We start from the raw sequence: 23,584 nt of genomic DNA, 5'->3' as shown, positions 1-23,584 counted from the left end.
ATACAAAAGGTCGGTGCTTCCCTGTGAGGTAGTTTCTCCAATGCAAGCAGGGACCTTGAACCTGACAGCCCAGCACCTGAGGGGATTGAGAGCTGTTTTGGGCTCAACCCCTAGTTCGCATGGCTGGGGCCTTCACCCAACCCCCCTGCCTTTCAGGAGCCACCCTGTGGCCCTCGTGCAGGCTGACTGGAACAACCCAGCCTTTGACTGTCATTCAAGGACCCCTGCCCATAGCTCTCAGTCAGGGTCTGTTCATACTTTCAGACCTCTGTGCCTTTGACTATGCTGTTCCCTCTGCCTGGAATGCCTCTCCCCACAGATTCTTCCCCCCAAATCCTCCTTGCCCAGCTTCATGCTTCCTTCATCAATAACCCTCTGTATTGTCACCTACTCCCCCCCCCCCCCCCACCGCCGTTGAAACTTTGGAACACTTTGACTCATTTCAATGTTCCTTGTGACTTCCATAGTGGTTGGCACACAGTAGAAGGTCATAGGTTTTTTTAAGTTAATTTGCACCCACTGGGCGTTCAATATACATCTTTGTTACTTTGTAGTGGGTCCTCAGGATGGAGGAGGGAGTTAGCAGTTCTGAAGCTGTTGCCCTCAGGAGCCAAAGTCAACCGGGAACCTCAAGGTTCATTTAGCTACCACCCAGCCCACCTTAATGGGGCAGTCACTCCTTAGAGTAGCAAGGCAGGTGACGTTCTCCCCATTTTACAGGGAGGGAAGGTTAAGCACAGCCGTTGACCGGGAAGCAACAGCATCAGACCTGGAACCTGGTCTCCAGGTGCCCAGCGACTTCTCTTTCTTGCACCAGCGGTGAGGGCGGGTCCTCATCCCTGCCTGAGGTTGGCATGTGGTTGGCGCCCAAGTGTGTTTGTTGACTGACCTGCTGAGTAGCTGGCTGGGCCCTGGGCTCCGAGGCACCGAGGGCCGTGGCTTGCGTGGAAGACAGAGGCCTTGCTCAGGAGAGGCTCCCAGGTTTCACGGCTGGGGGAGCACGCGCACCACTCCAGCTAGTGACCTCAGCTGCCTCTGACGTGCAGCTGCCCCTGGTCGCAGTGAGTTTCTGCAAAGACTGAGTCATCCCGGGAGACAGGATGTTCCTCTCCGTGCGCCCGGAGGCCTCTGTGATTGGGCAGCCGGCTTTGCGGCACGGCTAGAAAAAAGCCCTTTAAAAAGTCACAAAACCACATGTCTCCCTGGCCCCTTCCTCAGTGGAGATTTCAGGAAGAGAAGAGCGGTGGCCCTTAGCACCTCCCACGCCTCTCCAAGTGGCAGGGGCCAGAAGGCCCAGTCAGCCCTAAAGGGTGAGCCTTGCCAGGGATGTTCACTTAAATGCAGATTCCTGGGCCATATCCCAAGGCCGCTGAGTGAGTCTTTGCGTGGACCTAGGAATCTGCATTCTTACAGGACTCCTAAGAATACTCAAGCTAGAGGCCCACTGAGATTCCTGAGAGGGGTGCAGCCCCCCCAGAGGGTATGGGAAGCAAGGATTAGAGCTTCTCTTTAAAAGATTTTTCTACCTCATGTTTGTTTGTTTTTTTAAGTTTATTTATTTCTTTGGAGAAAGAGAGAAAGGAGCAGAGAGAGGAGAGAGAGAATCCCAAGCAGTCTCTGTGCTGTCAGTGCAGAGCCCGACACGGGGCTTGAACTCACGAACCATGAGACCATGACCTGAGCTGAAACCAAGAGTCAGACATCTAACTGACTGGGCCACCCACGTGCCCTTCTAGTGCAGCTTTTTAAAAATTTATTTTTGGATATATTTTTTCTAATGCATGTATTTTTTTTCCTATACACCAGCATGAGGATGTGTGTATCTAAAGATATGAATAGAGAGAGAGAGAGCATGAGAGCAAGTCTATGTTTCTGACGAGTTTTGTGATCGAAAATTGGAGATTACCGGCTCAGATGAATAGTTTCAAGTCAAGCCACTGTTCCATGCCGACCTTCAGTTTTCTCTTCTGAAAAATACTTTTCCTGTGACCTGCCTCCCTGTTTGGGACGAGGGCAGGTGGAAAATGTGCAACGAAGTTTCTAGCCCAGGCCGGCACAGGGTGAGCCCCTCATATGTGTTGGGAGTCACGGGGAGGCCTGCTGGGTGATCTGGAGGAAGTTCTGGTGGGGAGAGAGGAAGACTGGGGGTGGGGGAGAGAATGAGGCCCCCCGAGCCCTGGTACAGGATCGGGGTTGCAGCCAGAGGCCGTAGAATGGGGTTCCCTCCCTGTCCTCACCCCAGCCCTTTGAGGAGGCTGCCGCCTTTCTTGTGATGCACCGTTCCCCGGGGAACGTTCTATCCAGAAATAGTTGCCGGCTGACTTTTCTCAACCGTATAAATCAAGGCTCTGACCGAGACCCAAGTGCTCATAAGGCTGCAGGGACACAGACCTGTCTGTCCTCCCGGGAGGCCTAGAATTATACACCATGGTCTCCACAGCACGGAGGGAAGAGCCCGGGCCTGGGCTGTGTGGTGACCTTTCACCCCAGCCTTGTCTTGGCAGGTGGGTGGCTTCGGAGTGAGGATTTTGTATGAGCTAACGAGACCGCTGCTCTGTGGGCTGGGTGCTTGGGGAGTATCGGCGGTAGTGGGAAAGAAGGAGGGGAGAGGAGATGAGGGGGAGAGAAAGAAGGAAAGGAGGGAAAGGGGGAGAGGACAGAAGGAAGGGGGAGCCCTTCTCCAGCTGTCTTTCCCTGCCTCTGGTCCCTCCGCAGCCAGGCTCCCTCTTCTGGCCCCCTCTCCCCAGGCAGTCGGAGGGGAAACTTGTAAGTGTGCTGTCCTGTGCCTGGGATGCCCTGAATGGACCCGAGAGGCCCTCCTGGACCTGGCCACCATGTCCCCTTGCCCACACTCTGTTGTCAGAGCTCCCGGACCCTGCCCCAATACCACAGCCATAGGGGGAACCACTTCCTGTTGCCCCTCCTGCCCCTGCACTCCATGGACATGCTCTCTCTCTTTTTTAAATTTAGGTGAAATTCACGTCACATAAAATTAACTTTTTTATTATTTTTTAAACATTTATTTATTTTCGAGAGAGAGAGAGAGCAAGTGGGAAAGGAACAGAGACAGGGAGACAGAGAATCCAAAGCAGGCTCCATGCTGTGAGCACAGAGCCTGACACGGGGCTCAAACTCACGAACCGAACTGTGAGATCATGACCTGAGCCTAAATCAAGAGTCGGCTGCTTACCCGACTGATCCACCCAGGCGCCCTATTTTTTTTTTTTAATTTTTTTTTTTTATTAAGTTTATTTGTTTTTGAGACAGAGAGAGACAGAGCATGAACGGGGGAGGGGCAGAGAGAGAGGGAGACACAGAATCCAAAGCAGGCTCCAGGCTCTGAGCCATCAGCCCAGAGCCCGACGCGGGGCACGAACCCACGGACCGCGAGTTCACAGACCATGAGATCCTGACCTGAGCTGAAGTCGGATGCTTAACCGACTGAGCCACCCAGGCGCCCCCGCCCTATTTTTTTTTTAATGTTTATTTATTTATTTTGACAGAGAGTGTGTGTGGGCCAAGGAGGGGCAGAGAGAGAGAGAGAGAGAGGGAGAGAGAGAGAATCCAAGTCAGGCTCTGTGCCGTCAAAGTGGAGCCCGACCTGGGGCTCTGTCTCACGCACCTTGAGATCATGACTTGAGCTGACGTCTAGAGTCGGACGCTCAACCGACTGAGCCTCCCAGGTGCCCCCAAAATTAACCACTTTAAAAGGAGCAATTCATTGACTATATTTATAAGGTTGTGCCACCGCCACCTGTATCTATTTCCAAAACATTTTCATCACCCCGAAAGGAAACCTCATACCCACGAAGCAGTTGCCCCCCATTCCGCCCTCCCCCAGCGCCTGGGAACTGCAGGCTGCTTTCCATCTCTGTGGGTTTACCTACTCTGGAAATTTCGTAGAAATGGAGTCCTGCTGTGTGTGATCCGTGCCTGGCTCCTTTCACTCAGCCTCAGGTTCTTCGGGTTCGTCCCTGTGGTGATGTGAGTCAGTTCTTCTGTCCTCTTAACGGCTCGGTGCTAGGACACTGCACGTGCACACGCACACTGTGCATCCGCTCATCCTCTGGTCGACATTTGGGTCACGTCCGCCTTTTGGCTGTTACGCGTGGTGCTGCTCTGAACGTACGTGTATTGCTTTGAGTACCTGTGTTCAATTATTTGGAGTACTGGAACGTCCCAGTGTGAATTCTTACCCGAGGGGGGTCAGGAAAGGTTCCCAGAGGAAGTGGCTCGTGGACTAAACACCCCCCCCCCCCCACCGCCGCCCCGTCCTGCCCCACCCCGTGCTTCTCAGGTCGTGCTCGCCTCGATTTGTAGCTGCTGCCTCTTTGTCTGCTTCCTCCTGGGGCTCTCGGCTCTCATGTGGGCAGGGGCTGCGCCCAGCGCCCATGCATGCAGCCTGGCACACGGTGGTATCGACTCTGGCTCCCGACCCTGTATCTCCGGTAATCTTACAAAAGTCTGGAGGGAGAGGAATTATCCCCAGCCCCCCCCCCCCCCCCCCCCGCCAGCTTTATTGAGGAAAATGGAGGCGGCGTGACTTGCTCAAGGTCACACGGCCTCAAGGGGTGGGAGCCAGGAGCTGACCCAGGGCTTTCTGGTTCCAGAGCTCCTCTGACACAGGGAGGGGATGGGAGGAGTGATGCTGTCCCCGGATTGTGTCCCCGACAGGCTGCAGGCAGCATGGCTGGTACTGAGACGAGCCGGCGGTGACTCAGGCGCCCACGGTGGCGGCTCCGTGTCCTGAAGATGAAGTGGCCCAGGTGGAGTGCTGGCTAGGCCCGATGGCCAGCTCCAGGACGGAGGTGTGCTGGGCCGAGCCGGGCCTGAGGAAGGGGCCCCGGCGGCGACGCTGGGCCTGGGCCGAAGAGAAAAAGGATGCCGATGGGATACGGGGAAAAGAGGGGCCCTTTCCCAGTGCCACCAGCCCTGAGCTCCTGGAGGACTTCCGGCTGGGGCAGCCGCACCTGCAGCCACCAGGGTGGGGCCCGGCCCCACAGCCTGCTGAGCGTCCGGCTTCTGAGTGCGGAGAGTCCGGAGAGTCCGAGGGAGAGGGTGAGACCGGTGCCCCCTGAGCAGCCCATCTCCTGGTGGGGGGTGGGGAGTGGAGGGCGTTTTAGTGACTTTTTAAAAATGACGATCCATGAAGCCTATCATTTAAAAATGTCAAAGGTCTGAATTACATAAGCGGTAGTGCTCCTTGCAGGAATATCACAAAATACAAGCAAAAAGAGAAAAAACTAAAAAAATTACTTATTATCCAGAGAAATGCTCCTTTCCATATGTTTATATGGGAATGTAGTGTGCATTCTATGACCAACAGGGTAGCCTGCTTTCGTGTAACTTTATTTAAATTTTTTTTTTAACATTTATTTATTTTTGAGACAAAGAGAGACAGAGCATGAACGGGGGAGGGGCAGAGAGAGAGGGAGACACAGAATCGGAAGCAGGTTCCAGGCTCTGAGCCATCAGCCCAGAGCCCGACGCGGGGCTCGAACTCACGGACCGCGAGATTGTGACCTGAGCTGAAGTCGGACGCTTAACCGACTGAGCCACCCAGGCGCCCCTCGTGTAACTTTAATAGACAGGACATTTCCCCAGCTCGTCATATATCTCTCCACAAACCATTCTTTTTTTTTTTTTTTTTTTTTAATGTTTATTTTATTTTAGAGAGAGAAAGAGAGTGAGCACAGGAGGGGCAGAGAGAGAGAGGGAGAGAGAATCCCAAGCAGGTTCCGCACTGACAGCTGTGAGCCCAACACAGGGCTTGAGCTCAGGAACCGCAAGATCATGACCTGGGCCGAAATCGGATGCTCAACCGAATGAGCCACCCAGGTGCCCCTCCACGAATCATTCCTAATGCCTGCAGAGGAGTTTTCTGGTGTGGCTCTTCCATAACCTGGGGGCCAATCTCGTGCTGGGCATATAGGTGGTTTCTCGTTTTTGCTATTACAAATAATGCAGAGATGAATGTCATTAGTACATCTTTGTATATTTGATTTGATAATGACCTTGGTAATTTAAGTTGCTTGGTTGGTCCAGGGCTTACCCCCATTTTTAAGATTTTTTAAAAATCCCAATTAGTGATGAGAATGTTGGCATCCCTTATTGTCTGAAATAAGTGTTTCCCTTGCATCGAGACAGCTTACGCTAAATTCCTAGTTCCGCTGAGAGGTGCCTTCTCTCTGAGTCTTGGTTTTCCCATCTGCGAAGTGGGGTAGTGATAGCATTGAGAATAGCGAGAGCTTGATATGAGATGTCTGTTGCACTTACAATACGACTGAAATGTCCAGACTTAGGATTCTGTGAATCAGGCAGGCCCCTGTGGATAGTAGAGATTGTGCCATGACCCAAAGTTCTTTATGCCAGGTCTGCTTAAAGTGAGGTTTGCCCACAGCTATTCACTGGAAAGCCATTAACCCCTCAGGGAAAGGTAACTGGCATACACTGGGATGAAAGGGCAAGGGCAGAGGCATCTCTTCCTGAGGTCACATGGTAACCCCTTGCTATGATGTAATAGCTGCTGCCATGTCCCTTGCCCTTAGAGTGTGCCAGCCACAGGGCTGGGCAGGGCTCAAGTCGTGTCTGCTTCCCTCCTCACCACCTTCTGCCAGGTAGGAAGGACTAGCCTCCAGTCCAAGTCAGGGTTGCCAGAGAGGTCAGCAACTTGCCCATGGCCCCCAGTAAGGGATCAGAGGAGCCAAGATTGAACCCAGGGCTTCCTGGCCCCAAAGACTGCTTTCCCCACCTCACTGTGTGACCCCCAGCAGCAGAGACTAACTCGCCAGCATGACTGGGACTTTGGTCCTCAGTTCAGGACTACTCCGAGCCACTGCATGATCTTTGACAATTACTCAACCTCTCTGGGCTTCACATGTGCTGCTGTAAACAAGAGAGACTTGCTGAAGGAGATTTTAAGGAGTTGAAGGATGTAGAGGTGCTAGGGGGAAAGGCCAGAGGGGAGCAAAGAGTGATACAAGGGTTATGACAAAGGTGCATCAGCCCAGAGCAGAGGGTCTGTGCTTGATGATACCCAGACTGTGTCTCATGAAACTTTGGGTCTATTCCTGAGGCTGACATAGGTTCTAGGACAGAGTAGGTGCTCAATAAACATGGACTGAATGGATGATGCACAGATGGATGGATGAATGGGTGGGTGGGCAATGGATGGGTGAGTGGATGGGTGGGTAAGTAGCTAGATGGATAGGTGGATGGATGGGTGGATGGGTGATGGATGGTTGGATAGGTGAATGGATAGATGGGTGGCTAGGTGGGTAAGTGGGTGGGTGGAGTGGTGGATAGATGGAGGAAGGGATGGGTGGATGGACAGATAGATGGACAGATGGGTGAATGGGTGATGGACAGGTGAGTGGGTGGCTGGATGGATAGGTGGATGGATACATGATTGAAAGGTTGGATGGTTGGATCAATGGGTGAGTAGGTGATGGATGGGTAAGTGGTTGGAAGGATAGTGAATGGATGGGTAGATGGATATTTTTATTCATATTTTATCCATATTACTACTATGTAATAATTACAATAATTATCCATTTTCTGGGGGCTTTGCATACCTTATTGTCCTCCCTCCCTCTCTTCTTCTTTCCATTCAGTCAATAAATATTGAGCATCAACTCTGCAAATACAATAGTAAACAAAAACAGAGGCTATCCTTGCCCCTGTAGAGGTTATAGTATAGTGGGGGAGAAAACTATTAATGAACCAATCGTGTAAGTAAATGAAAAACTGGAGCTCCGATAAGTGTTTCAAAGTAGAGGTATTTAGTCCTGTGAAAACCTAGAAAAGGAAGAATCTGACCTAGTTAAGGAGGTGTGAGAAGAATTCCCTGGTGAGGTCAAGGTTGAGCTAATGCCTGAAGGACAGATAGGAGTTAACTAGGCAAGGAGAGGGAGAGAGGACCCTGGCAGAGAGGATCAGCATTTGCAAAGGCCCTGTGGTGGGAGCATTGTGGCATGGCTGGAGCCGAGTGAGACTGAAGGGGGGCTGTAGAAAACAGATGGACCAGGAGAGCTAATGGGGAGGGAGGTGGGGATCTTGGGACCTTACTCTGTCTTGGGAACAGGAATGTACTGATGGAGGATGAGCATGAGATTTAAGGGGATGATTAAGTGGCTACTGCAGTGGTCCAGGCAAGAAAGGATGTTGGCTAGAGCAAAGGTGGCATGGGACTTAAGAGCAGTAGGTGAGTTTGAGAGCTCTGTGGGAGGTAATTATGACAGGACCCAGTGACAGAATGGATTATGGGGGTTGGGGGAGAGAGATGGCCAAGGTGCTTCCCAAGTTTCTGGCTGGTGCAACTAGATGGGAGCCTGAGACAGGAAATACTGAGGGGACAGCCAGGTGTGAGGATCAGGTTTGGAAGACCGGGGACAACTAGAGGGGGTGTTAGGTAAGCACTTGGCCATAGAGGGGGATCCCTGGGATCCTTGTCTCCCGACATGATGAGGAAATGAAAGGTCAGAAGGGTGAACTGACTCAAGTAATGTTACAGTGAGTCCAGACCTGGTATATACTGAACAATCACCTGTCTTTCCAGAGTTTGAGGTAGAGGATGTGGACAGCCCAGAAAGTTCCAACTTGCCTCTCAACTGGCTTCCCGAACAGGATCCTCAATCTGCCATGACTGAAGAGGAGCCGGATGAAGCCCTCGGAGGTCCTGAGGTGGAGGAAGCTGGGGAGGGCTCCCCAAGATTGGAGTATGAGACTGGCCTCAGCTCAGGGGGCGATGGAAACACCAGCCCCATGGCTGTAGGGTGGGGTCAGGACACAGGCTGGGTGGCCCCTGGCACACAAGCCAGTGGAGACAAACTTCCAGAACATTCTGAGGTCCACCCAACTGTTGACTTCAGCTCTGCAAGGTCCTGGAGCAGTGGGACTGTGAGCCTTGACCACCCCAATGACAGCCTTGATTCTACCTGGGAAGGAGAAACCGATGTCCCCCAGCCCACTGTCCTGGAGGAAACTTTACCACAGAGCTCCAGCCACCACCTCCTAAACCCAAACCCCAGAACTGGGGGAGGCGTTGCTGTGGCAACCCCCACAGAATTCCAGGACTCCTCGGTACCCCAGAGCCAGAGCCTCCAGTGTCCAGCAGACAAGTGGAAAGAAACTACCGGCCTCTCCTGCCCTCAGTTGAGGGACAAAGCCTGGAAACGGACGCGGACATCACCTAAGCCACTCCCTTCTCGATTCACTGGCTCCATCAGCCCTCCGAATCTGCCTAGGCCAGCTCGGCAAGACAGGGTGCCACCCAGGCAGGGAGCCACTCTGGCTGGCCACTCATCATCTGATGCCTCCAAGTATGGGCGGGGGCAGTTGAACTACCCACTCCCCGATTTCTCCAAGGTGAGACCCCGGGTGAGGTTCCCTAAAGATGAGAGCTACCACCCCCCCAAGGCCAGGAGCCACAGCAGGCAGTCTCAGGGCCCTGCCAGGCCGCTGATCTTCAAATCACCTGCTGAGATAGTGCGGGAGGTACTGTTGAGCAGCGGCGAAGCCTGCCCGGGAAAGGACCCACCTTCTCCCCACCCCATCACCAGGGTACCCCAAGAATTTCAGACTCCTGAACAAGCCACCAAACTGGTCCACCAGCTGCAGGTAAGCTGGACTCATTTCTACAGGCATGTCACCAAGGCACCTGTTGGCTTGGGTTCGAGTTGATGCGGGTGGGAGGACTCAGGACTGGGCCAGGAATCCCCAGTTGATAGAGGGAGGGTTGTTCCCCGGGCTGCGAAGATAGTCCCAAGCCCTTTGCTCAAAAGGGCAGTGCTTGCATTGCAGCCACAAGGGTAGTCCGTATGTGCTTGTTTTTAACTTCTATGAGAAATTCAGAACATACGCAAGAGAGAAAATGGTATAACGAACCCCCACGTACCCACCACCCTGCTTCCGCCCATGTACCTGCCATACAGCCCCCAGCAACATTTTTTATCTAAGGCCCCACCTCTTCCCCCCCGACTCACTGTACTGGAATATTTGGAAGCAAATTTCAGGTGTCAGATCATTTTACCCAGAAGTATTTTACCGTGTATGTCTAAAGATAAGGACTCTATCTTAAACGTCACGACACTGTTAGCATACCTAAAAGTCAACACCAGTTCCTTAATATTATCCAGCATCAGTGTTCAGGTCTCCCCTGTCTCTCACAAATGGCTTGTTTATTGCAGTTGGTTCAAATCATGGTCCACACACAGCTCATCTATCGCATGTGATCAGTGTGCCTTTCAAGTCTCCCCCGCTCCGACCCCCGGTTTTTTCAAACCTCTTTCTTTGTTGTAATTGATTTTTTGAGGACACCTGTTGTGTCCTGTAGAGTCTCCCATATCCTGGAATTTGCCAATACACCCTCTCTTATCTCTTCACGTGTTCCACTGTCTTCTCCTTGTCCTGTATATCGTCTGTCTAGAGCTAGAAGCTTTTCCAGGATGCAGTTCTCTGTTTATTTCCCCTCCAGACCATGAGCTCCATGTGGGTAGTGATGTGTTTGGCAAGAGCATGTCACAGTCGGTTCATTCAGAGGCATGGGATGCTTGCTCCTCTCTGATTTGTGAGGCCAGTGGTCACCGACAGTCATGGCCTTGATCCTGTCCTCTGTTTGGGGTGACAAAGTGGTAGTCTCCTAATGCCATCGTTCCTTCTGCATTTTTTTTGCTGGAAATCTTCTCTAAAGTCAAATTTTCCCGCATCAACTATTTGGTTACCAAGGTCTCGTTCACACGGGAAACTCAGGTGAAATGCTTGATTCTGCCCCTCTAATTACCAGCTTTCAGAATAATGCATCTGTTCCCCAACATCCTTCAAAGGCGATTGGTGCCGTTTACTTTTGCTTTTTCTCTGTCGTGACTTGTTTGATGAAGCTGTTCAGTTTTATTTAGGGCAGATAGTAACCCTCCAGTACATACAGGCAGTTGTGATTTTCAAGTCTTCTGTGGGACCCCTGGATGGTTCACTCCATCCACCATTTAAGAAAACACTTATTAAGGGGCACCTGGGTGGCTCAGTCGGCTGAGCGTCTGACTCTTGGTTTGGGGTCAGGTCATGATCTCGCGGTTCGTGAATTCGAGCCCTGCGTTGAGGCCCCGTGCTGACAGTGCTGAGCCCGCTTGGGATTCTCTCTCTCCCTTCTTCTCTCTCTGCCCCTCCCCTGCTTGCACTCCTCTCTCTCTCAAAATAAATAAATAGACTCTTTAAAAAATTAAAAATTAAAAAGCACTTATTAAGCACATGCCCCTGAAGCCCTGGGAATAAAGCAGTGGGGAAGATATAGGTGACAGAGCTGACAGACACGAGCTGACAGAGCTGTCCCCAGAATGTGGACAGATGAGCAAATAGTTGTAGCCTGCAGTGACAGGGGTTGTATATCAAGGTGAAGCAGCCCAGAGGCCCTCATCCCTGATTCACTGTTAGTGATGTCAGCAGACCATCCTGCCTTCTATCCCACTCACAATATGGCCCCGGGGTGTGTGTTGCACGAGAGCCTGAAGGGGTCTGCTCCGCTCCCACCACTGAGCTCTTAGCGCTCTGAGGAGCCCTTTGGGGGGCGGGCTCCCACGAGGGGTCTCACGGTGAGGGGCGTGACTGTGTTCTTCTCCGTCTCTCGCAGGAGGACTACCACAAGCTACTCACCAAGTACGCAGAGGCAGAAAACACCATCGACCAGCTGCGCCTTGGGGCCAAGGTACTGGCTTGGGTAGGGTGGAGGTGGGGCCCCGGCCCCCAGAGATGTCACTCTCCCATGGTCTTTGTTCCTGCCTCCTGAGACCCTGGGGATAGAAGAACCCAGCCCTCGGTCTACAACGAGGTCCCTCTGTGACCTTGGGCAGCAACCTTGCCCTCTTTGGGCTCTATCTCCTTAATTGTTGATGAGCTTTTATGTCCTTGAATCCTAGAATCTGGGGTCCCCAGTGTTTTCACCAGAGCAGCACTTGGGCTCCACTCCTGGCTCCGTTACTGACCAGCTGTGTGACCCCAAGGAAGTTTCTTGGGTTCTCTGAGCCTCAAGGTTGCAGCACAGAGTTTCTGCTCAGCTCCTGGTGCTTATTTCCTGGGCCTGAGCCTTCCTGAATGTCTCGCGCACAGCCTCACCCCTCACCCCCCCTGACCGAATGTCCGGTGTGTGGCAGGGGGAAATCCATCCACCCCTGTCCTGCCCAGCCCCCACACGACTTGGGAGGAGGCTGAGACTTCTACACTTGGGACCTTCCCCTTTGTGGGGGTGAGGCAGGAAGCGGGACCTGTTGCAGCCCTTCACGGCTTCCTGTTTCCCCTGCCCCCCTCTTGCCCCATGAGGCCTCAGTGGAGAAGTGGGTGGGAGCTGAGGTGCAGAGAGGCAGATCTGCCCTCTCGCTGGCCTCCTCTCTCAGGGCCCCCACCTGGCCTGTCCCTGTCATGCTCCAGCACCCCTCCCCTGCTACAGGCTGCTCTCAGGCCTCTTGAGACACGGCTGTGAGGTGTCCCTGAGACAGCCATGATGAGAAAATGGAAGAAGTCCTGCCGTGGGAGCAGTTCTGTGTCCCCACCCCACCTCAGGACACAGGCAGGTCCCTCCCACCCTGGCCTTCTTGGGCACATCTGTGAAAGGGGTCACACAGACCTTCCTCCTGGGAGTCAGTGGCTTCCCCCCGATGTCTTAAGGCTCCTTCTAGCCGTCTGAACTACGGACCCAGAGTCCGGTGGAAGGGCGGGGGCCTTGGGGAGGCCGCAGGTGGGTTTGGGGAGGCGTCCTTCCCGGGGGAGCCCTGCCCGCATGACTGCAGACTCCTAGAAGCTCCAAGGAGAAAGGAACTGGCCATTGGGTCCAGACCCTCTGCTCGGCCATCTAACAAATTGGGAGTTGGGTCCCTAGGAGGGGCAGAGGTGGCCAAAGTTCAAGGTCAGGGCAGAGCCTTGGATCATCCCCTCCCTCCTCTTCTTGCTTCGTCCTTTACTCACTTAGGAGAATGAGTCAGTATCCGGAAAGCACGTACCAGGGCCTGGCAAACACTTCTAAGAAATGGAGACTATTCTTATTTGGACTAATATTAATCTGAAGGTGTTTATGGGGTGCCCAGGTGAGCCATGCCCGGTGCAGGTACGGGCAGGGGTGGACACTGTGGGAGCACAGCTGTGGTGAAGTTCCTGCCCTGGGTACTCCCCCGACGCGGTGGGGACCCAAGGTCTCCCCACAGGCAGTCGCCTCGTCCTGGCTAATGACCCAGACCTGTCTCGTGTGTGAGAGGAGCATAGGAGGGGAGGTGGGAGAGGCTGGGGATTGTGTTCGGTACCTGCCCACCCACTCTCACTTGGCTTTCTAGAAAAATGACTCCTTAGTTTGGGGGTTCCCTGCAAGAGAAGGGCGAGCACAGGTCATCTGGATGCCGGAAGCAGGATGATTCTCTCCCGGTCCCCCAATCTCACAGCTGCCCTGGGGGAGCAGCACAGGCAGGGCTCCCCATCCCGGAGCCTGATGGGGAGGGGACGCCACGGTCCCACAGGGCCTGGGGGAGCACAGCTCCCAGCTGGCCCTTTCACCCTGTCCCCAGCTCTGAGGACTCTACCCTGAAGACTCAGGAGACCCCAGAACGGCTTCCTGTTCAGAGCCCTTGCCAGGGAGACCAGTTCATGGAGGCAGTAACACTGTTCCCTCAGACTGAGCTGGTGGGAGTGGACTCCCCGGGGTCCTGCTGAGCCCCCTACTCTGTCTGCTCAGAGCCCAAGGGGGAGGGGGTGGGCCCACGTGGGAGGGAGCCAGGCTGGGGACATTGCCCTGAGGACACCCAGGCCAGCCCAACAGCATGTGGGCAGCAATGGGTGGGCACCCAGGGAAGGGGGCTGGCATTTACTGAGCTGTTAAAGGTGCCAGGCCCCAGGCTACGTACACTGCCAGGGTCACCTCATATGAAATCCTTCACGAGAGGAAACCGAGGCACAGCCAGGCCGAGTGGTTCACTCAGCACCCTGCAGCTGGTAAGGGATTAACAGCTGGGGATTAAACGTATGTGTGCCTGACTCCAGAGCGGGCACTCTTTTCCCCACGCCTGGGTGAGCGGGACCTGGGCTGTGGCACCGGGTGTGTGGCAAAGGCACATGGGCAAGGCAGAATGATGGTGTCACAGTAGTAAGAGCAATAGTGATGGTGATGTCTGCTGACCACTGTCCTGGGTGTTTACCCAGGAAACTGGGTAAATACTGGGTAAATACTGTGTTTACTGGGGAGACTGAGGCACAGAGAAGGTAAGAAATGTGCCTGTCACTTAGCAAGTAGGTGCCAGAGCTGGGGCTTGAGCCCAGCAGTCTGTCTTCAAAGCCCACTATTAACCCCACCTTCTGTAGCAGAACCAGACTAGGTAATGGTGGGTTCTGCAGCTGGGGAGGGCTGATGGAGTCTCAAGGCCTGGGCCGAGGGCACCCCTGGATCTGGACTCGGGGGTGGGGGCAGGGAGCCGGGGCTGCTCGGGAATCACTGCCAGACTCTGTTCTCTCCCCCAGCTTAGGGCCAGAGTTGATGGTGATGTCACCGATTTGCTGCCCTGCAGTCACCTCCCCCCAGCTGCTGTCCCTGGGCTCAGCTGCAGGGGGATCTGGAGGGGCTGAGGAGACCAGAAACCACCCCAGACAGAATCAGGGGAAGGCGGGGGGGGGGGGGGGGGGGTGACATAAAACTGCCTTTCCTAAAATGTGTGTTTCTGATGACCACTAGTTGGTCCAGAAGCCCCTGGTGGAGGTGGGGGTGGGGGGCATCGGGGTTAGTCTTCAGAGGAGTTGGGGGAAACATTGCCTATTCTCTCTACTCCCCCCCTCCTCACCCCATTCATAAAGCCTATTAGCATTTTAAAGGCTGTGAGAAACCCATCTGTGCAAAGACTAGTCAGTTATTTAACCCCGCATTTCCCACACTCCCTGGTCTTCTGTTCACTGATTAACCCCCCTGAGGGAGCTAATCTAGCCTCAGGGAGCTCCATGGGATACCCTGGCTTAAAAGGGGCACCCTGGAGGGCTGGGGTGGGTGCTGGCCTGTCGGGAGACAGATCCCAAGAGGGAGGGGCCTGAACAGCTTCAAATTACCCACACTCATCTCCAGCTCCCCCTTCCGAGGCCTCTACAAGGGCTTTTGGCCCCTCTACTGGAACAGCAGGCATGTTCCTGTAGTTCCCCAGGTTGGGCCTTGGTGGGCCGGGCCTGTGGCTGGGGGAGAGGGAGGGTGGGGCACAGGGAGCATGCAGGAGGGCTGGGTCTTCCCCAGATTTGGGTCACCATGGGAGGAAAGGGGTGCTGGTGGGCAAGCCCCCACAGGCGGGTCTGAGCAGATGGCCCAGAGGATTATTAAAATCCAGCTTTGTTCTCATCAGAGGCTGGGTCTGAAGGAGGGGGAGGCAAGGGGGGCCAGGCCATGCTGGGCCATTGTCCCTCACTTTGGAGTAGATTTCTCTGCCACAGCCAGGACGTGAAGAGCAGCTTAAGCAGGGACAGGCTGCCTGCTTGGGGGCTAGGGCGCTCCCTCTATCAGGCATACACTAAACTCTGCACTCCTGACCTTGGGGCAGCAGGGAGCAGTGAGATAGGCTGCCTGACCAGCTGGGGGCACTGAGGCACCACAGGGGAGTAGCTTTTCCAGGGAGCTGCCTCCATGATGGCAGTAAAAATGACAGTGGTGATGATGACGGTGATAAATGTGATGATGACGGAGGTGATGATGGTGGTGGTGATGGTGGTGTGTAACGATAGTCGATGGTCGTAGCAACAAAGATGCTGATGATGAATAGGAGGACGGTGGCTGCTGTTTACCAGGCACGCATTTTGTGCACCAAGAAATCACCCGTTCTGGGACTCAAAAGGGAGCAGCAGTGAAGCCCGCTAGTGAAGGTTTTCGGCTTTGGGGGCCGTAGAGCCTCGGCGGTGGTGACTCAACCCTGCCGTTGCAGCACGAAAGCAACCGTAGTAATACATAAACAAGCATAGCTGTGCCCACTAAGACACTATTGAAAAAAACAGACCACGGCTTGCCCGCCTCTGCACTGACCACCAGACACGGGTCTCCTCTAATTTCGTGCTTCACGTGGCCTTTCCCGGCCGTCGGTCTGATTCCAGACTTCTCTCTCACACGTGAGGCTGTTTACCGTTTGAAATCCATCCTCGGATGAGGGGGGCCTGCTACTGCTAGAGGTTCGTTTGTTCACTCGTTGGCTGACGCCTTCATTCAGACCACCATTCATCGCTGTTATTATCAATGTGATAATCACTATTGAAAATGTTTTATTACTAATATGTTATTATATGGTTATAGTTATACTTGCTGGAAGTACTGTATTAGTTATAATTGTGGTCACATTGTCAATTATTATAACAAGTAGTATTTAAAATTATTAATATGGAAAACCATAGACTTTAGGTTCAAAGTAGGATCCTAGTCTCAGTCCAAGGATTTATAGCTGGAGATTTTGAGTGAATGACTTACCCAGAGCCTCAGTTTCCTCTTCTGTAAAATGGGGATGATAGTCCCTATCCTGCCTCCCCATCAGGACTGCCTAAAGAGGGCGTGAAAGGGCACGCACATCCTTGGCCCATTGTTTGGCCCCCACCCAAGGGCTCCACTCAAATATAGTATTTATTACTACAAGACATGTTTGTTGAGTGCCTGAGCGATGGTGTGAATGAAGGTGAGGCCTTACGGGGACTTTGCCCCAACCCTGACTTGGCTGTGCTCATGCCTTCCCCTCCCTGACAGGTGAACCTGTACTCGGACCCGCCCCAGCCCAGCCACAGCATCCACACAGGGACGGTGCCCCGGGGGACCAAGGTCTTGTCCTTCACCATCCCACAGCCCCAGTCTGTGGAACGGTGGTCGGGCCCTGCCGAAGCCCCACAGGCCTCTGGGGCCTCCGGTGAGTCAGGCCTTCTGACTGTGACTGGAGGGCCTTCTGCCTGTGATTCTGCTCTGGGGGGGCTTGGTTGGCCTTAGGGTGGCACTGGCTTCAGGTCAGGGGAGGGAGGGAGGTGAGGCCCTTGTCTGGGACGTCTGACTTGAAGAGGTGGAATGGAGATGTGGAAACCATGTATCTTTCCTAGAGCCAGAGCAGCAGGGAGGGGCCCTAGCTCTGCATCTAGCAGCTGGGGGATCTTGGGCCCAGTGAGTAACAAAGAACACTGATGTCACTGTGGAGCCCATGTGGGGGCCCGGCTCTGTGCCAAGCCTTGCCGTGCAGGATCCCACCTAATCCCCACATCAACCCCGCTGACAGTTAGGGCAACCGAGGCACGGAGGGCCGAGGACTTGCTGAAGGCCACGCCGCTACAAGCAGAAGGGGGTGGGGTAGGGATTTGAACTCGAGTCCTTCTGAGTTAGAGCCTGAGCTACTGACTGGGAAACCAGAGGCCTGACTTGGCCCCAGCTGTGTGATCTGGGGCAGATCCAGACCTCGTTCTCTCCTGCACCTGGGCTACCCTGCCCAGCCCACTTCCTGGGGCCCATGTAAAGACAGTGTGATCTCGATATGACAGTTGTAGCTTGATGATGGAGGGTGAGGGTGTGGTTTTGAGGTTCAGCGTTGGTCCCTTGGCCCCAGCGTTCAGTGGTTGTGTGTTCCAGGGTGGCCACCAGCTCAAAGAGACCTGAGCCCCTCCTCGTCTGCCCCAGAGTGGCTTCCGGAGAACCCGGGCATCGCCCAGGAGCAGCCGTCAGCAGAGCGGACCCAGGAGTTGGCTTCTCAGGCCAGCCTGTTCCTGGCCAAGGTGAGGGGAACGAGGGAGACATAACTCACCTGAGAAAGCAGTGTCTGCTTGAGTAAGAACCTCTCTGCAAGGCTCCTTGTCATTCCCCTTTTGGAGGTAACTCGGCCATCTCGAAAATGTGGGCCTCTCCCTCCTGGTTTAGAGGCCACGTGGTTTACAGCCTCCTCCTTGTCACTCAGTACTGGCTTTAACTCCTTTTTTTGGCACTGTGGCCCATCAAACTCCCTCAAGTTGGGCTTGAAAGTGTCTCCTGGTTCACCCCTAGGGGAGACTCACCGCTCCTCCAGGATTCTGGAAGGATAAGAGAATCTCAACTCTACCTCTTCCGGTTTGGGATAAACCATCCCACTTTCTTAGTGCGTTTCATTACAGAAATAAATTCTCAGTCCCTTCTCAAAGGGCCTTTATGCTTTCACCAAACAGTCCAAATAACTGTGAATTGTTTGTAGCTCTATTTTTAACTGCACACTTGGCCTTATGCCAGATGTGCTTTAAAGCAGCTTAGAAAATACATGCATGACAACCACATTCTGAAAACAGAAGTGAGGAAAATGGGGCAAAGGGGAAGTAAGGGTAGAAAAAAATAGACTGAACTTAGTGTAAAGTGAATAAACAAAATGTCCTGTTGGACCCTGAACGCTTTACCAGGTTCATGTTTGGTTTTGAGCTTCCTAGTTGTCAGTGTGAAAAGGGAAATGCAGTAGTTACATATATTATCATGGCCATCAAACACATTCCTTCGGAGAAATACCAAGCATCCTCTTTTTTCTTTTTTTTTTTGGTAACAGTTTTGTTGAGATATAATTCACATGTCATACAATTTACTCCTTTAAAGTTAATGCTTCAGTGGGTTTTACTATATTCACAGTCATGCAGCTATCACCACGATCAATCTTTTTCATCACCCAGTGAGAAGCTCCTATCCATTAAGCAGTTCCCCCATTCCCCTTCCCCCCAGCCCCTGGAGGCTGCTCATTTACTTTCTGTCTCCTTGGGTGTGCCTTTTCTGGACATTTTCTATAAATAGATGTATATAATCTTCGTCCTTTTGTGTCTGGCTTCCTCAAGCTCATCCATCATAGTAACCTGAACGAGTCCTTTCTCCTGTTTATCACCACCTTCCTCGTTCCATACCTGGAGAGATGTTTCTTCGTGTCCTGTGTGTTGTAAAGCAAAGGCAAGGTCATCACACCGAGCAGGAGCTGGGGCACCAGCTGACCCCTGATCACCTAGGGCTGTGCTGTTTGATCCAGGAGCCACAGACCATGTGGCTGGTCAGTACTTGACATGTGACCAGTCCAAACTGAGGTGTTCTGTGAGGGTAAAACGCACAGTGGGTTTCAAAGACTTCATGTGACAAAAGAATATAAAATATCTCAAGAATTGTTTACATGGATTCCATGTCAAAATGATATTTTAGGTTCATAAAATACATTATTAAAATTAATTCACCTGTTTCTTTTTTACATTTTTACATTTGACATAATTTTTTTAGAATTTTATTCTATGTTTTAGAACATTTTAAATTGCAGGGATGCCGGGGTGGCTCAGTCGGTTGAACGTCCGATTCTTGATCTTGGCTTGGGTCGTGATCCCAGGGTTGTGGGATCGAGCCCTGCGTTGGGGTCCGTGTGGAGCATGGAGCCTGCTTAAGATTCTCTCACTCTCTAAGATAAAAAAAAAATTTTAATTAAAAAAAAAGAAAATCTTAAATTGCATACGTAGCTTGCATTATGTTTCTATTTTCTATGTTATATAAATTATGTATAATTTATATAAATTTCTATATTACATTTTGGCACTAATCTAGAGCTTTCCTAGAAATCCTAGAAAGCCCCAAACCATCCTTTGTCTTTTTTTCTTTGTTAAAAAAAGTTTTTTGTAAAGGTAATTAGATGTACATGGTAATAACCTCACATAGCATAAAGGGCATATTCAGTGAAAAGTCTTTTTTCCCATACTTGCCCTTCTGTTTCATGCAAAAGGGTTCAACACACACACATGTGTTCTTAGAAATGGTCACACAAGTATGTATGCTATGCTGTACCTTGACTTTTTTAATATCCTGAAGTTGAGTGTTTATTTCTGGGAAGGCGATGAATTCACTCTGTTCAGAGTTCAGAAGGTCCATAGAGTAGAAATGCTTCCTCCCATCCCTGTCCCCACCACCACCCAGGTCTCTGCCCCAGAAGCAATTAATATTTCAGTTTCTTGCGTCCTTCTAGAGGTAGTTTATAATATATAAGCAAATGTATTTATATTTTTCCTTTTTCTCTCTCTCTCTCTCTATTTTATACAGATGGTAGCTTATTATAAAGACTGGGCTATACCTCAATTTGACACTGAAAAGTAGGTCTTAGTTTATACGTGAGCACACACACATACCATTTCCTCTTCTTGATGGCTGCATACTACTCCACAGATAGGCTTTTCGATCGTTTCTGTTGCCCCCGCAATTATGCTGCAGTAAACATCCTGTGTCATAGACCTTCATGCCCATGAGTGAGCGTGCTTTGCTATTGATAAATTCTGGGAGGCTCCACTTTGATTTTTCCAAAGGCAGCCGTGACCAGAGCCAGTGGTGGAGACAGTTTCTGGCATCTGCCTTTCCGTGCTTGGCAGAAAACCCACATCCTGAGGCGGGACCCAGTTTCTGGTGCCACAGCGCGAATGTGGCTAAGCATGGGGGCTGCAGGCCTCACCTTCCAGGGTCCGGATTAACTAGAGTGGGTTTCCTTCCCCTCCCGATGTCCAGGTGGAATCCTTCGCAGGGCTGATGCAGGCAGGACGGCTGACGCCCCAGGACCAACTCAAGGTACCGTCTACTTCGGGAGATGCCCTTGGAGCTTCCAGACACCTGCTCTGTCCCCCAAAGTGGAGTCTCTGAAGCCCCGTCTGCCGCAACACAGGCCAGAGAATCTCAGACACACCGTCTCCTTTCACAGCAGACAGCCCCTGCTTAGCTTGCCGTGACAAGGATCAGTATATCACAGTATTACCACTGATTAAGCGGTGGTGGTGGTGTGCCAGAGGCACTGTGGCACGCCTTCGATGCACATGATTGCGTTTTATCATAGAACGCCAGTAAGGTGGTTACAGTCATCGCCCGCATTTAACTGGAATGGAGCGGGGGAAGCCGAGACAGGCGACTTGAAGGCCACGCGGCTGGTAGGCAGCGGAGCCCAGACCCAGGTCTGTCTGATTCCCGAGTCCGCGGTGGTAATCCCTGGCCTGCACCGCCTCCCACCCATCTGGCTCCCTCTCAGCCACCAGAAGAGACTTGCCCTTTCAAAAATTTTCTTTTCTTGTAAAAGTGATTGCCCAGTATCTGAAAACCAAGGGGGAAAGGGGAGGGGAGCCCTAATCTAACCATTATGGGCTTATTTCCTCTTGGATTTTGGTGTTTCTGGACAACTATAGTCGTATATAAAATCGAGGTTTCTGCTGCATCAGCAGGACCCCGGGAAAGGAGCAGGTAGAGCTCTGAAAGCTGGGAGCGTGGGGTCAATGAAGGGGCTGTGAGCGGGGCCGTGGGCAGCATCAGGGGATGCGACAAGGAACAGGGCAGCCTGGGGACCGGCAGCTGCCCACAGCTCTTCCCTGCCAGGTCTCTCTCCTCCCGCCCTTTGACCTCTTACAGATGCCTCCCACTAGGCAAGACCCCCTGGGAAGCCAGCAGGTGTGGAGCCCCGCTGATGCTGGAGGCACAGAGCAGGGTGGGGAGGGGAGCTGAAAAGGGGTGGAGAGGGGCAAATACAACACACCTGGTTTGTACAAAATGCTATATTTTTACTACGTCATTACTGTGTTACTAATTACTATGTTATCATATAGGCATCATCCATTTTCCAATTGCAAAATATGTGATGTGTGTTGTATTATCTCACTGAGTGCATGAGCAAGGACCTTGAAAAACGGAACGCTTCTTTTTCTTCCCCTCTGTCGTACTTCCCCCACATCTAGGAGGTCAAGAGCTGTTGGAATATCAAGCCTGCCCGGGGACTAGATTCTAGGTTGTCCTTGAACTCAGTCTGCTGTCAGCATAGAATGAATGGGATGGGGATGATCACAAGCCAGGGGAAATGACCCTTCTTCCTGAGTTTTAACCATCTGTTAGCTGTCACCACCTTTGCTGTGGACGCTTAACATCACTGTTAGGCCCACGAGCTCTGGAGCTTGAGGACCCGGGTTCAAATCCTGCCTACAACTTGCTCCCTCACTGTGTGACCTTCACCAACTTAAATAACCCTCTGTGCCTCAGTTTCTCCTCTTTAAATGAAGGTGATAAACTACCCCTGTCCTTAGGACTATGTTGGAAATTCAGTGACTAATGCCAACTGCTTTAGCGTAGAACCTCAGTGCTCAGTAAATTTTAGCTGTTGTTAGCAGCAGTGTGATAGTGATGGTCATCTGTCATGACAGTCCATAAGCACCTGGGAAAAGAGTAACTACTGTTCCCAGATCCACAGTTTGGAAAATAAGAATGAGGATCCGTGGTCGCTCAAGTACTGGGCCCACAGGGGGACGTAGTGATGGCGTATTTGGCCTGCAACCATCATGGAACATTGGGGTACGTGTAGGTCTATCCAGGAAACACTAGTGCTCTCTGGAGCCGGTGCCAAGGCTCTAAGCCGTGCCTCGGCCTTGCCAGTCTGATGGCAGAGAGCGAGACGGGGGCAGGCAGGTTTTAGGGAGTCCTCACCCCAGCCTTCTAGGGACTTAGGGGCCCAGAGGATGGGTCTCCTGCCCCACCCCACCGTGAGCTACCTCATCCACTGTATCTGCAAGGACAGAGCCCACGGGGGCTGCACACTCAGGTCCTCCTGGCCTGGTCTGGTTTCAGGGCTTCCAGCGGCTAAAGGCCGCCCACGCGGCCCTGGAGGAGGAGTACCTGAAGGCCTGCAGGGAGCAACAGCCGGCCCAGCAGCTGGCTGGCCCCCAGGGGACGCCCGGCAAATTTGATCCTGGCAGGTACGTGCTGGGGAGGGAGGCCTCTGGTTCCCTCAGTCACCGGGAGGGGCACACTTTGTCCTCATAATTCATGTGCTACAGGAACAGGGAGAAATCCTACCCCAATTAGCAGCATATCCAGATGAGGGTACACCTGAAGGCTGAAGTGTGTGTCCTTTTGGACTCATTGCCATGAGACGTGACCTTGGAGATGAGACCTGAAACTGCTCATCAGAGAGCAGAGAAGTGAGGCCAGAGGGGAAGGCATTTACTCCAGGCCCCACAGCCTGTTGGTCGCAGAGGGGGGCTCAGGCAAAGGCCACCTGTTCCCAGTGGAGTCCCCTTTCACCTTGTTTTTCCGAGTTCTCCACGTAATCCAAACTGGGACATTAACTGGACCGTCCATGGGCATTCTCTGGAAGTTCCGCTCAGAAACACGGCCTCCCAGACCTGCCTGCTGTGGCTGCTGTAACAGGTGCAGGTGCTGATGTCTCCCCAGAGTGCTAGAGGAGGAGATATTCCAGCTGGGTATTCGCCTGGAAGAGCTGAAGGACCGAATGGACCACACCCAGCCTGAGCCTGAGCGAGCCGGGTCAGACTCCACTCCAGACAGCCCCCCAGCCACGCCTTCTCCACGCCAGCCAGTGCACCTGCCTTCTCCTTCGGGACAAGCCCCCACACCCGCCACCCAGACCCTCTGCCCTCAGGTACCTCTTTGCCCAGCCATACCGGACCTTTCCTTCCTTCTCTTCTTCATTAATCGACTTCTTCACTACATACTTGTGAAGTAGGCACCATATGCCAGCACCCGAGACACGTGGTGGGAATTCAGTGGGAAACCGACCAACAAAAATAGGTGGGGGGTGCCTGGGTGGCTCAGCTGGTTAAGCATCCGACTCTGGATTTT

General features: G+C 52.7%; 1 protein-coding gene across 7 annotated transcripts in view; it reads left to right on the top strand.

The window, feature by feature from the left end:
- The window catches only part of AKNA (AT-hook transcription factor), a 55,090-nt gene that overhangs the window by 11,056 nt on the left and 20,450 nt on the right, over positions 1–23,584 (top strand). For 3 of the 7 annotated variants that reach the window (XM_060608899.3, XM_060608900.3, XM_060608898.3), the window contains exons 2-9: positions 4,675–5,058; positions 8,558–9,618; positions 11,624–11,698; positions 16,724–16,880; positions 17,585–17,727; positions 20,483–20,542; positions 22,571–22,698; positions 23,177–23,384. In XM_060608899.3, the coding sequence (XP_060464882.3) occupies positions 4,788–5,058; positions 8,558–9,618; positions 11,624–11,698; positions 16,724–16,880; positions 17,585–17,727; positions 20,483–20,542; positions 22,571–22,698; positions 23,177–23,384 (2,103 nt within the window). In that variant the 5' untranslated portion in view covers positions 4,675–4,787. Of the gene's footprint in view, positions 1–3,951; positions 4,126–4,425; positions 4,449–4,674; positions 5,059–6,545; positions 6,618–8,557; positions 9,619–11,623; positions 11,699–16,723; positions 16,881–17,584; positions 17,728–20,482; positions 20,543–22,570; positions 22,699–23,176; positions 23,385–23,584 lie in introns of those variants that run through there. The other 4 variants (XM_060608902.3, XM_078436559.2, XM_060608903.3 and 1 more) reach the window with 4 other exon arrangements.

The sequence above is a fragment of the Panthera onca genome, chromosome D4, assembly GCF_046562875.1.
Source record: "Panthera onca isolate mPanOnc1 chromosome D4, mPanOnc1 haplotype 2, whole genome shotgun sequence".
In the NCBI taxonomy this organism is placed as follows: Eukaryota; Metazoa; Chordata; class Mammalia; order Carnivora; family Felidae; genus Panthera; species Panthera onca.
Note: the sequence above shows the minus strand (reverse complement) of the source record. Positions and strands in the feature narration are given on the sequence as shown.